This window comes from Drosophila eugracilis, unplaced genomic scaffold (genome assembly GCF_018153835.1).
Source record: "Drosophila eugracilis isolate 14026-0451.02 unplaced genomic scaffold, ASM1815383v1 contig_124, whole genome shotgun sequence".
NCBI lineage: Eukaryota > Metazoa > Arthropoda > Insecta > Diptera > Drosophilidae > Drosophila > Drosophila eugracilis.
In genome coordinates this window covers 287,806-301,355 of record NW_024572029.1, presented here as the reverse complement: position 1 = coordinate 301,355, position 13,550 = coordinate 287,806, and the positions used below count along the sequence as shown (strand labels likewise).

The 13,550-nt window shown below is 34.8% G+C and overlaps 1 protein-coding gene across 21 annotated transcripts; it reads left to right on the top strand.

Annotated features, from left to right (window-relative positions):
* The first annotated feature begins 3,590 nt into the window (after nucleotides 1-3,590).
* LOC108118355 (troponin T, skeletal muscle) lies at nucleotides 3,591-13,032 on the top strand. Of its 21 annotated transcripts, none has more exons than XM_017231020.2 (10): nucleotides 3,591-3,719; nucleotides 6,118-6,165; nucleotides 6,893-6,934; nucleotides 9,035-9,058; nucleotides 9,731-10,100; nucleotides 11,026-11,244; nucleotides 11,323-11,415; nucleotides 11,476-11,556; nucleotides 12,080-12,158; nucleotides 12,390-13,032. In XM_017231020.2, exons 2-10 carry the CDS (start codon nucleotides 6,143-6,145, stop codon nucleotides 12,644-12,646), a joined length of 1,188 nt encoding a protein of 395 aa, XP_017086509.1. In that variant the 5' UTR covers nucleotides 3,591-3,719; nucleotides 6,118-6,142; the 3' UTR covers nucleotides 12,647-13,032. The 21 variants fall into 21 exon arrangements, with proteins under 21 accessions (XP_017086509.1, XP_017086511.1, XP_017086497.1 ...); XM_017231022.2 differs by lacking the exon at nucleotides 12,080-12,158 and adding an exon at nucleotides 11,660-11,738 and having other exon boundaries at nucleotides 9,731-10,103; XM_017231008.2 differs by having other exon boundaries at nucleotides 6,890-6,934.
* The last annotated feature ends 518 nt before the right edge of the window (nucleotides 13,033-13,550 follow it).

Sequence of the window (13,550 nt, the reverse complement as noted above, 5' to 3'; positions counted from 1 at the left end):
ATATATTTTATAGGAATTTATTATTTCAAAGCAACAAAAATAGTACTTACCAGTTTTTCTTCCCAATGCTGTTGTTTAATTTCGAAAATGTTCTTAAGGCTCCAGCTAAACAAAACGATTATGCCAGCTTGAATACTAAAAGTAATTTTCAATATACATTTCCAAGTGTCAACAAGCAAAAAAAAAAAAAAATTAGTCAAAAACACATTCTGAAAATAAACGTGTAATATTATACATATAGTAGACAGAGCATTCGGTACTATATAGACCGTCTGTGTATGATGGCTTTTCTTAAACGTTTTTATATTTTCCGCTGTTTTCTTTTCGGGGTTTCTTCTATGTGTTTTTTTCTTATGGATTTTTCCGTTGTTTTTCTTTTTTAGTTTTTTTTTTTTGATTCGTTTTCATTTCATTTAATTTAGTTAGAACGTATTTTTAAATCGAACATCCAAACATATAGATTCTAAAATTGGCACACATTAGGTTGTTTGTTCTTTACAAAATATGTTTGCCTGACCTGATCCGAGAGAATCTTATTCAATGAAAACTTAATGAAATATTGCAGGCAGCCTAATCTATATATTATAATTTCGAAGTGAAATTGTTGAACGTTAATTATAGCAGATATATTCTTAATATTACTAATAGGAACCTTTTTTATTTATGGTATTGGAAACATAAATTGTCTTTAAAAGAATTCGCTAGGTAAAATGCATTTTACGAAAAGCTAATTTCTATTTCCCACTTAAGTCTGCTCTTGAATTGTCCAATTTCGAATTTTCCCAGTCGATTGACGGATATTCAATTAATTAAATCTTTGCGTTCACTTATCTGTAATCAAATATTTTTCCAGATCTTGGATAATGTTTATGTTATTCCTGATCTATGCAGATATTATCCACAGTTTGCCCGTAAACATCGCCCCAGAAAGCTAACCTATAGATAGACATATAGAAGATATTTAAACAAATACATATACTCACATACTTTGGTATATATATATATATATATTTATATCGGGGAGCTTCGTGCATGCGATCGGCACTAAAAACCGAAGGCTACAGACGATAGCGCCCACACAAAATGTCCAAAAATAGAACAACAAAAATTCGAAACTGTGCTATTTGTTATTCCCTGATTTTTTTTTGAATTCTCTGATATTCTGAGTTTTCAGAAGATGATGCGAATTGAAAATTTTAGTGAAGGCATATCCCAAAAACCCACTGTTCACGCCCACATCTCCACATGCCCCGTACTTATTCCGTACGGATTACTGAAAACTATTTGCTTGCCCGATGTTTGCAATAAGATCATAGTTGTTTATTGAACGGAAGATGTTATGTGAATCCAGCCAGATGGCAACTAGAGAGGCAGGCCAACAAAATCAAGAAACCGTTTACAGATGTCAGATATATATTTATCTGGACAGATCTGTACACTTCAGGGATCATCTCATGCACTGAATCCCAGATAATTCGACCTGCCCACCTGTGTCCCAATGCGATTCTGTAGTTTTGTAGTTTTTGGCAAGCCATGCATAATACCTAGACCGTACCGGACTAACTTTATATATATATATATAATATATATCTGTTGTGTGCATTTCGCATAGGTGCAGATACAAAAATGTTCTAAATTTAAGACACTTGGTAACCAAAAACGAAATCAAAACAAAAGCCAAAACCCTAGGACTACATAGTAATTTTACTGCACGCGCGAATTAAATGCATATTATAATAAATTGCCTAATACTAATTATTTTGTATAATATTATAATGTTCTTAATATAGATATTAAGAACCTCAGATGCCAAAAGTTAGTTGCAAGAATTTATGATAGATTCATAAACTGCTATTGGAATTTTGGAATATAGGCTTAGAAAACTTTAAGGATTCATTTCAAGATATTTCATTTCAAGATATTCATTTATCCAAAATAGAGATAAAAACCAATTAAATTGGGCTATGTCTAACTCATTTCTTTAATTATTTAAATCATTTTAAAAAGTTATAAAACTTTTGTTCTCGTATTATTAAACTGCATTTTCCATCGAGTATTGTTTTATTTTCATGACCAGAATGTATTTTCTAATCCAATTCGTAATTAATAAACATATATACATTAAACAAATTCGTGTTCTTGTAATATTTATACAAATTTTGGCAATTTAATATATATAAATATTTTTCATTGTTGAAATGACATGCTAATATTTATACAAAATATTAAGCGGTTTTGCAAAATTTTTAGACATTTTCAAAATAATTATTACAAAGTTTCAAACGAGTACATATAAACATGGTTTTTGATGCATATTTTTTGTGGAATTAAATTTAAAAAAATAATATATCTAAGAAAAAACCTGGATCATTTGTTTTCTTAATAAACATTTTTAGACCTTTTTTAGTAAGTCCGGAAAATTGCTTTAGTTGCCATAGTTTCTTGAATGCCTTCGAATTTCAATAAATTTTTCGTTCCTTCCTAAGAATTGGTTTTATTTGAAGTAAAAACAGATATATAAATGAAGACTGTGAAGTGATATACTTCTTACGAAGTAGCTTCGACAACTTACTATGGAAAACTATCTAATTAAGTGAAAATCATTGGGCTTTCCTTTAAGTCTTGTATGCAGAATTATACACACTTCCTTTCAGGGCCTAAAAAATGAAAATATAACATATTGCTTTCATTTGACCTAGTGCTTAGTGAGATAGTGGCACATCTTTGCAAAGTAAATCGAAATCGACAGCTAAAACCAAGGGCTGCAAGGCGGGTAAGTGTATTTAGAACTATTTGGCGAAAGTATCTGTTAGAAAGGAAAATAAAAATACAACAAAAAAATAACAAAGCAAAATGTGCAAAATAAAAAAAGAAAATCGGAACAATGACGAATAGATTCAAGTGTTAGACAAATGGCAATGCGATGGGGCCACCTAAGGCCGTTCGACGTCAGCAGTCCGATCGAGATATAGATGGGGGCCAATATACATATATAAATCTATATAAAAATATATGGATGAAGGCAGAGGAGGAGAGTTTGTAGGGCGTGCACTCTTGGGGTTCAAATGCTGCAACGATCCGTTGAGGAATCTAAACTATATATATATATATATTAGAACGAACATATTTATACATACCCAGGGATATATGCAGGCCGACTTTTTAATGGCTGTGAAATTTATGTTCTACGATATTTGATTCCAAAAACAAATGTGTAAAAAAGCCGCCAACGCACCCAAATCTCTCTGTATATCTATATGGCTATATACTTATGATCTAGTTATGTGCGTGCGACCATATCGTATGCCTCATCTCGCTCTGGCCAAAATGGAAAATTGGAAATGGAAAAACTCAGTATGACAGTGTGTGCGTGTACAAGTTTATGTTTCAGTTGCAGCCCACCTGAAAATCACCCAGCAGCACACATCCAACACCCACCACCACCACCACCACCACCATCACCCACTTGTTGCCACACATCGGGCCAGAGATATGTGTGGCATATATCGCTGGCCTTCTTGCACCCCATACGGGCTATATGCTATATAGAAAAGTGATCGGTGTGTGCGTGAAAATGGCTTTTCCGCGAACGCTACGAAAAATTCTTTAACATAACGTGTAGCAGCGCTTTTCATCGTCAGTCTGTTTAGTCGAACCGCAGCATTCGCTCCTACGACGTCAGCTGCTCGGACTTCAATTCAATTTGTTTTTCTCCCTAAGTAAGTTTTTTTTTTTTCTGTTTCTGCTCTACTGCTGCTTCACATCTCCTTCTACTGCTGCATCATCTTCAAAAAAAAAAAAAAATAATAAAAAAAAAGAAAGAAAAAGAAAAGAAAATTAAAAATTCAATCAAATTGTGTGCCTAAAAAATCAAAAGTTATAACAAAAAAGAAAACCAAATCCTTTGGGAAACGAACCACGAACCAAGAACCGAAAATCAACGATAATAAAGTTACGAATTGGAAAACTTTAGTGTTATATAACATCTATGTATTTTTTTTTGAAATTTTTTTAAAGTGCAATCAACGAACAAATAGTGTGATAAAATGACTTGAAAGCCGAAACAAAAAAATTAAAAGAACTATTAAGCCAATTTTTTTTTTCAAAAATCTTTTTTTTTAAACATTTTTTTTTTGATGGCTAAAGGCTAAAAATAAATTCGAAAAAATTCGCCCAGGCATTGGCGACGCCAACAACAATATACAACAGCAACTACAACAACAGGATCAGCCACCGCAGCAGCAGCAGTAGCAGCAGCAGCAACAACAACAACAAAGGCAACAACAATGCCAGACAGGAATATATATATGTCTATATGCATATATATATATTCAGCCGATTCTCAAAGTGTTATATGATCTGAGAGGAAAAGTTCTCTAATCTTTTTCTTTTTTTTTTCAACGAATTTTAAAAATAAATTCGTGTGTGCCTGTGTGTGTGTTTTTACCTTGGCAAAATATCCAAGACACTCACACACACACACACACATGCTCACGTAGAGTCTAAAAGTTTTGCTATAGCTTTCGGCGCAGGCGCCAATCAGATTTCAAAGATATATAGAACATATAGAAAAGCCACCCACACAAGATCGCTGGCGAATAGAGATCTGGAGATTTTTGGAAGGAAGGTATATATAGGGCTATAAATGGAATCGGAGGAGAGTTCGATTTTTAGATAGAGAGAACGGATCTACGGAAGTTTTAGATGGTTATGATGGGAAGGAAAAGGATAAATATGATATTTTTCATATGTGAGGAAGGACTTGCCAATATCATTTAGACATTTCTCATAATGATGAACTTGAAAAAGAAAGGTTTGAAAAATTCTAGAAAAAAAAACAAGGAAAAGCAGGAAATATATAATAAGCTAAAATATTTAGAAAAATATTAGAAGAAAAATAATTTTTTTAAAAAAGAATCTAAGGATTTATATCAAGACTAACTATCAACTTAGCTTTATCACAAATTTTGCGTAAAAATGACATTAGGATAATGTATAGGAGAACTTTCCAGGACTTCACTTCCTATATTCCGTACAATTTCAACTTCATAGCTGCATTTTGCGCATCTTCAAATAACTCCCCGAAACTGACCCAGTTTTTCCTTTGAGGCTAAAAATAAAGCCCAGAAAATTGGATTTCCAAGCACAAAAATGCACAGAAATTGTGGAAAAATCTCAACGATTATGAAATTAAAGACATTTTGGCACGCCCGATAAATATATATATATATAATGTCATGGCATAATAATTGGCATATATAAAAGCGATCTATGAATGGCATTTGATTTTATTTTGCTTTTCATTTCACACCAACACGCCCAGAAGATCATATATATATATATATCGAAAGCTTTTCTAGATTTTCTGATTTAGTGCCAAGGTAAAAAGAAAAACAAAAAATTTTCAAAAAAGGCTTTCGCCGAAGCTTTTCGTATGTTTTCGTAAGCTTTCGGGAAATTCAATACTGCCCCAAAGTCTATTTTTAATTGAGAAAAAATCGGAGGAAAAAGTAAGATACATAGATTGGTCTATGGCTTTCTCCCTCGCACACACAGATATCGATGTGGATATAGATAGCGTAGAAAAATTAAATAATTTTAGAGCGAAGCGTACGGAATTTGATGTTGTTTTTTGTTTTTGTTTTTTGGTTTTGTGGAAGATTATGATGTGAGGACAAGACATTGTTGCCGGCTATAAAAAGACAGGTCTCCCTGCCTACATATATACACTGAAGAAACGCATGAATATATATATTCGAATATATAGGGGGACAGATCGGTCTAATTATAGAGTTATAGCAAGGTAATCAAAGGCGATTTGTTGTTTGTTGTTGTTGCTGCTGCTGCCTGAAGTACAGTGGAGCTCTGAAAAGGAAAAAGAAGAATATTACTAAAAGCAGAAGCCAGTATTCTTGGAAAATAGTTACCTTTTTTTGATCCTGTTGTTGCTGCAGTGGTTGGTGGATTAAGAATATGTTTTAACTTAAAGGATTTGCCTAGATAATCCTCATAAACTTCATAGCAGCACATTGTACTCATCATACCTCCTTTTAAAACTCAAAATATCAAACAACCCAACTAAAGTTACATTTTCTTTTCTTTAAATTGTTTTTTCAGGTTTTTTCAACCCTAAACCGTAGCCATGTCCGACGATGAAGAGTACACGTAAGTACAACCAATACGAGAGACCAGAACGCGATGAAAATATTAAGTATACGACGCGATGAAAATATTAAGTATACGACTCCATGCAAATATTAAGTATACGAAGCGATGCAAATATTAAGTATACGACGCATGTGTCCGCGTCAAATGATTTGAGAAGTGTGTAAAAGTAAAATGTAAACTAAGTAAAGTAGCTAAAGCTAAAGAATAGTATTCGAAGGTCATGTTTTCAACCCGTTTGTTTTTAGTCTTACTACTAAACTAACTAAAATACAACGACCAGATTTTTGTGGATTTTTTGTAAGAGACTATTTTTTGTGTAATCACATTTTCACCCACCAGTGGCACCTATTTTGATCTGTACTCCTTTCTCTATCTATTTCCACGCATCTGTCATCCCCGAACCACGATCCCGAAAAAAAAAACCAACCAAACCTACCAACCACCACAAACCATGAATCTGTTCGATCAACCGCTAATGTTGTCGTTTCGTTTCTTTTGAAATCAACAACTAATAATCAATCAACAACTATATTGAACAACAACCACACGACAATTGAACAACAAATCAACAAATATCACCTCTGCACTCGTGTGCCGTGTGTAACCCTGCACTTTCACTCCAAAAAAAAATATAATGAAAACAAACCATATATCCAAAAAAAAAAAAAAAAAAAAAAAACTAAATATGAAACAAATTCGTGTTTAATTACGAACTCGAAAGCAGCTCCGAGGAGGAGGAGGTTGTCGAGGAGACCCGCGAGGAGACGTAAGTACATTTTTGTTGCCAATTTTTGTCGACATCTTTTGTTGGTTTTGGTGCAGCAGCCTAAAGAACTCGATTGGTGTTCACTTATGTCTATATCTATTCTTTTTTTTTTTTTTTATGTCATAACTATAACCAATTTTTTGATTTTTATCGAAAACCGAAAACCGAAAACCTTGCCCACCCCAAACCCCCAATATGTTTTTTTTTTCCAAATTTTCTATATGTGTTGTATTTTGTCAAAAACAAACCCTTTTTTATAAATTTTGTAGAAGTACTCCCCATAAAAACAAAAAAAATAAAAACCCAAAAAGAAAACCCCGAAACCAACCCAAGAATTATGTTTTGTGTATCCGTCTGTAAATAATATTATTTGTTTATTAATTTTTTCGAATTATGATTTTACTTATTGTTTTGTGTACATTTTTGTTATTTCCTTTGGTTTTTGTTTTCAATGTGTTGTTGTGTGTGTCTATAAAAACCAAATTTGAAATTAGAATTAAACGTAAAAGATCACAAAATCAATATCCGATAATTGTACAAAAACTTTACTAATGGAACCCGAGAGCAAACAAAAATTGATATCCCCCACCCACCCACTGTTCACCTCCACACCCTCCACTCAAGCAGCGAGCTCATAGTTCATACCCCTTTCCCATGAAAACCTAGCGAAAAATTGGCAAATTGTGTATATAAAAGCTGTGTATATCCCTCCTCCGCCACCCAACATGCATATTCCTAAAGCTGTGTTCAAAATAATGGTAGTAGTAGTAACCTTAAAATCTATAATTTGGTAATAAACTAAAAGTTATACGAAGTAGAGTATGGTAAACCATAAAATTGTTCTTTCTAGAAACAAGTTTTTAGTTAACATAACTCACTATTATCTTGAACGCAGTCGGTTTTTTACTGTGTATTTTTTGTATCACTTTGTAACACGTCTTTTGTCTATCTGTCTATCTATTTTTACCATCGTATCTCCCAAATCCCCATAAGATAATCAATATTCCAAAGCCGTAAAACGCAATTTCTAAATTCTAAAAAAAAAAAAGAAAACTTTTTACAAAAAGTTCATTTTCCGCCTATCGCTGGCCTGGCTTAGCAAAAGTGTTGTTTGCCTTCTATAAGACTTGGAAATCATTGATATCAATTCTGTTTATCTCTTATCTCTTTCTCTCTTCCATCTCTCTTTTTCGATCTCGTTCTTGTTGCAGGAAGTAAGTAAAATTGCGTGAGAAACCAATGAAACGAAGAAAGAAAGACCTATCCAATTTCCCCCAAAAAATATATATCTGTATAAAAGTTTTTTTTTCCGATTTACTATTTGCCTGACCCAAATTTTTGAAATTTTACATACATATGCTCGTTTGCCAATTTCCAAAAGAAAAACCAAAAAAGAAAAAAAAATCAAAAAAAAAAATATCAATCAAAGAAAACCAAACAAAATTGAAATAAATTTCAAAGTTTTTGTGTATGTACATTATCTGCTCCATATGCATCAATGAACCAGAACCAGAACCAGTTCCAGTTCCAGTTCCAGTTCCAGTATCAACTCCAGTACCAGTTCCAGTTCATACTGTACAAAGATTCGTTGCTTGGAATCATTTTTGAGTTTTCTTTAGAACAACAACCAACCAGAAAACAACAAAACAAAACCAAACAAAAAACAATTACGTACCCAATCATTACAAAATTAATTATTCTGTTCAACCTTTTATGCAAATATCTCTCATATATATTCTCCATCTTATCTTCTTCTTTCATTTCGTTTACCAAAAATCAAATATATATAAAAAAAAAAACAATCAACAAAACAAACAAAACTATTTTGCCAATGAATTTTTTAAAAAAACAAACCAACCGTTTTTCTCTTTCTTTTCAACGTTTCTTTTTGTTTGAAAAAATGAAAAAAAATAACGAAAACAATCGCATTTTGAATGAACCCAAAAAAAAAAAAAAAAAAAAAAAAAAAAAAAATCAATCAATCGAAAATCATCGTGAATTTGTCAATTTTTGAAACACAAAACCAATATATATATATATATATAAATAAAAAATATCACCACCTCCATGTTTGTTGCCACCTCAATGCCTCACGTATAGAAAACCACCTCAGACACCAGCCGAGTAAGTCTATGTACAAAAAACAAATGTGAACAACAAATGAAACCAGAACGCTAACCAAGACTAAACCCCTAGTGTTATCTTAAGATCGTCCCCGATTAATCCGCCTGTGCGTGTCCAGTAAACCACTTAAAAAGTAAAAAAAATTATTTAAAACCCAAAATAAAAACAAAAATAATAGTTTCTAAGGTGTAAACTGTACCTGTCTGTAGCAAGCAATACTCAACACAAACTCTTACTCACCACAACTCACCACTCCAGTGCCATCGAAGCAATATCCCTATATATCTTTTTTGGTGTGTTTCTGTTCTGTTTCTGTTTTTTTTTTTTTATAACTAGAGTAGTAATGCCATACGTAGAATGTAGAAATCTAATGCTTTCTCACATCAGCACTTTGGTGGCTACTAATTGTAAAGAAAAAAAAAAAACAACTCTTTGACTTTCGGAACAAAATCGAACAAAATAATATAAATATAATCACGAAACAAAAATAAAAATTAAAAAAAAACCAGGCCGTAAGAAAATTTCCGTCAAAATTCTGTAATTAATTTTAATGCCTAGACATTACTCGTAGTACTAGTGGCTATAGTAAAAAAAAAAAAAGAGAGTCCATTAGACAGATTAAACTAATCGATTTCTTTCTCATTCCCGCAACCCTAACTTACCGAACATCAGAGGAGAGGGCGACCCAGAGTTCATCAAGCGTCAGGACCAGAAGCGCTCCGACCTCGATGATCAGCTGAAAGAATACATCACCGAGTGGCGTAAACAGAGATCCAAGGAGGAGGATGAGCTGAAGAAGCTGAAGGAGAAGCAGGCCAAGCGCAAGGTTACCCGCGCCGAGGAGGAGCAAAAGATGGCTCAGCGCAAGAAGGAGGAGGAGGAGCGCCGTGTCCGTGAGGCTGAGGAGAAGAAGCAGCGCGAGATTGAGGAGAAGCGCATGCGTCTCGAGGAGGCCGAGAAGAAGCGCCAGGCTATGCTGCAGGCCATGAAGGACAAGGACAAGAAGGGCCCCAACTTCACCATTGCCAAGAAGGATGCAGGCGTGGTAATTATATGAGATTCCATCAATGCCAGCTGCTGATACGCCTCCGTCTTCCCACCCCCCCCCTTCCATCTGTCTCTTTCTCTCTTTCTTTCTTCCTGTTTTCGTTTTTTCTTTTTTTTTCCGATTTTTATTTCTTTTTTATTTTTTAATCCATATGAACTCCTCATGTGTCCACCATCCATCAACATCACGATACACATCAACAACCCATCGTTTCCATCGATCACTTTTTAATCATTAATCGTCGGTTTTTGAATTCATCGAACATTTGTTATCGTTAATCGTTTGTGTTGCGCCTGTATCGATCGACCACATTCCTCAACCGTTTGTGTTTGACCCCCATCGATCACTCATTTGATGCAATAATTCATTATCGATAATTCACAAATGTGTTTGCATAAATCGATCATTCCGACATTTCACAATCGTTAATCGTCTGTGTTCACATCGATCGCTTACAAATATGCCTTGAAAAAACCAAAACACCACTACACTACAATGTGAAACTGAAACAACAAAACACTTTTTTGTTTTCCTTTTTTCTTTACACAACAACAAAACAAACAAACAAACAAACAAACAACACACGCATGTACACACACACTCCAACAAACAAACAAACAAACAAACAAACACGAACAAACAAAATGCCACTATGTTTTGCGCTCTTTTCTCTGTGTGTGTCTATCTCTCTCACTGTTTGTCTCTCTCACCACGTTTGTACCGCACGTACCGAAAATCAAATCTCAAAAATCCGAACAACCAAAAAATAAAAACACAACGAAATGTGTCTGCATTACAAAAAAAATATAACTAAAAACAAATATTAAAACGCATCCTGCGCGAAAATCGAATCGAACCAAACCAAAAATCGCCACATGAAACAAACCGCAAAAAAAAAAAAACCAAAAACGAAAAATAGTTGGGACTCTCGTCCGCCGCCATGGAACGCAACAAGACTAAGGAACAGTTGGAGGAGGAGAAGAAGATCTCGCTGTCGTTCCGTATCAAGCCCTTGGCCATCGAAGGTTTCGGCGAGGCTAAGCTGCGCGAGAAGGCCCAGGAGCTGTGGGAGCTCATTGTCAAATTGGAAACTGAGAAGTATGACTTGGAAGAAAGGCAGAAACGTCAGGACTACGATGTGAGTATTACTTGGCCTAGGCCATCTTTTAGTAGTCCACTGACCTGACCTGACTTGGCCATCTTTATTTCCAAACAGTTGAAAGAGTTGAAGGAAAGACAGAAGCAACAGCTCAGGCACAAAGCCTTGAAGAAGGGTCTCGACCCAGAAGCTTTGACTGGCAAATACCCGGTAAGTTACACTCCGATAGCATCTTAAACATCTTGCTAACCTGGCTAACTTTACTTATAGCCCAAGATTCAAGTCGCCTCCAAGTATGAGCGACGTGTGGATACCCGCTCATATGACGACAAGAAGAAGCTCTTCGAGGGTGTAAGTATTTGGTTTCCATTCTTAAAGTTAACAATTCTTGGGTATTTCTTTGGGTTGCCTCTTTGTAAACAAACAAAACTCTTTCAATATTATGCTAATATAGGGCTATAATACGGTCTATGCGGAAACCTTAGAAAAGACCTGGCAAGAAAGACAGGAAAGATTTACTCAGCGCACAAAATGTAAGCGTCCGCTGGGCCCTCCATGTCTACGTGTCTCTCTCTCTCTCTACTTCTATCTATCTATCTATCTATTGTTTTATGTTTATGTCATAAACTATGTTTTTTGTTCCTTTCACTATTTACCGCAAAGTACAGTCATGTCAAATGGTGGGGTTATTTGTTACACTACAGAAAGTACGAGGCTAGGCCATTTTGGGGGGAGGCTGACAGCAGCAAGAACGCACCTAACGTCTACTATCTTTTTTATCTCTTTCTATGTTTTATGTACTTTATCTCATACGTTGTACTGTACTCATTAAATCACACACCAAAAACACGATCAAAACACTATTGAAACACAGGGCTGGGATGCCATCTCCAAGGACTCCAACGAGAAGATCTGGAACGAGAAGAAGGAGCAATACACCGGCCGTCAAAAATGTATGTACTTTAGATCAGATGCGAGAAATATATAGCTAGCTAGTGGGGATCAACTGTACCCCGAAACAAGAAGGGACGACAACAACAGAACAACATTCATCCAATTTGTTCATTGTCGTGCTGTGTTTATTTTAATTTCCTATCGTTTTCTTGTGGAGCTCTCTAGAGATCCAATTTCTAAATAATCTTTATATATATATATATTAATTCTTAAATCTCTTTAATCTATAGCCAAACTGCCAAAGTGGTTCGGCGAGCGACCAGGCAAGAAGGCCGGTGAGCCCGAGACACCCGAAGGCGAGGAAGACGCCAAGGCCGATGAGGACATCGTCGAGGATGATGAGGAGGTCGAGGAGGAGGTTGTTGAGGAGGAGGATGAGGAGGCCGAGGAGGATGAGGAAGAGGAGGAGGAGGAAGAGGAGGAGGAAGAGGAAGAGGAGGAGGAAGAGGAGGAGGAGGAAGAAGAGGAAGAGGAGGAAGAGGAATAGACCAATCCCAAACCTCTCGGCCCGCCCTCGCGCACCACTTTCCTTCACCACCACTTTTCGTAAAAACAAAACACTCTACATTTAAATACCAAAGCCAAACAATTTTAATAAAAGTAAAAGAATGAACTAAATAGTTATGATATATCTTAGCTTATTCGCCCAACAACTTGCTATTCAAAATCAACAACAACTAGAAAAACTCAACCTCTTTTTTTATTGAATCAAGAAATGTAAGATTTCTTTAAAATAAAACATCAAAACCAACACCAACTAAGTCAAATACTAGTAGCTAAACCAAAAACAGAAAACTAGCAACCAAAAAAAAAAAAAAAAAAGAGAAACAATCGAGATATTAAAGTGTGTTATGGCATCATATCTATGAACAATTCCTGTTGTTTGTGTGCATGTTTCTGTGTGTATCGAGAGATTCGGGTCTCCTAATCATCGTTGTTATAGAGGGGGAGTATGCACCTCGACGGGGGGGTTTCTATATCCCAAAGATCTTTTTATCAGCTCAAGGTTATGGTTTCTGTGTTTTCTGAGGATCACAGGATATGGGTTGAGCTCTTACCAACCTACGAACTTATCAATCATCTCGAAATTTCGAGATATTTTTTGGAACTCTTCTCTCTTTCCCAGCTAGTAGGTTTCTTAATATCAAAATTGATACCAAAAAAACTGCAACAGCTTCTCCACTTTTATAAAAGCTTACAAAGAAACACTTTCCAAATTGCATTTTATATTTATGTTTAACTTTTATTGTTTCTTCATTTCTTCTTTTTTTTTGTATAGTATAATTTTCGTATATATATATATTTAACTTTTTTTTGATTCTTCATTTATCTGTTTTTGCCGGGATGTCGTTTATCAATACAATATTGTACAATTTTCTTATGCTACAAAC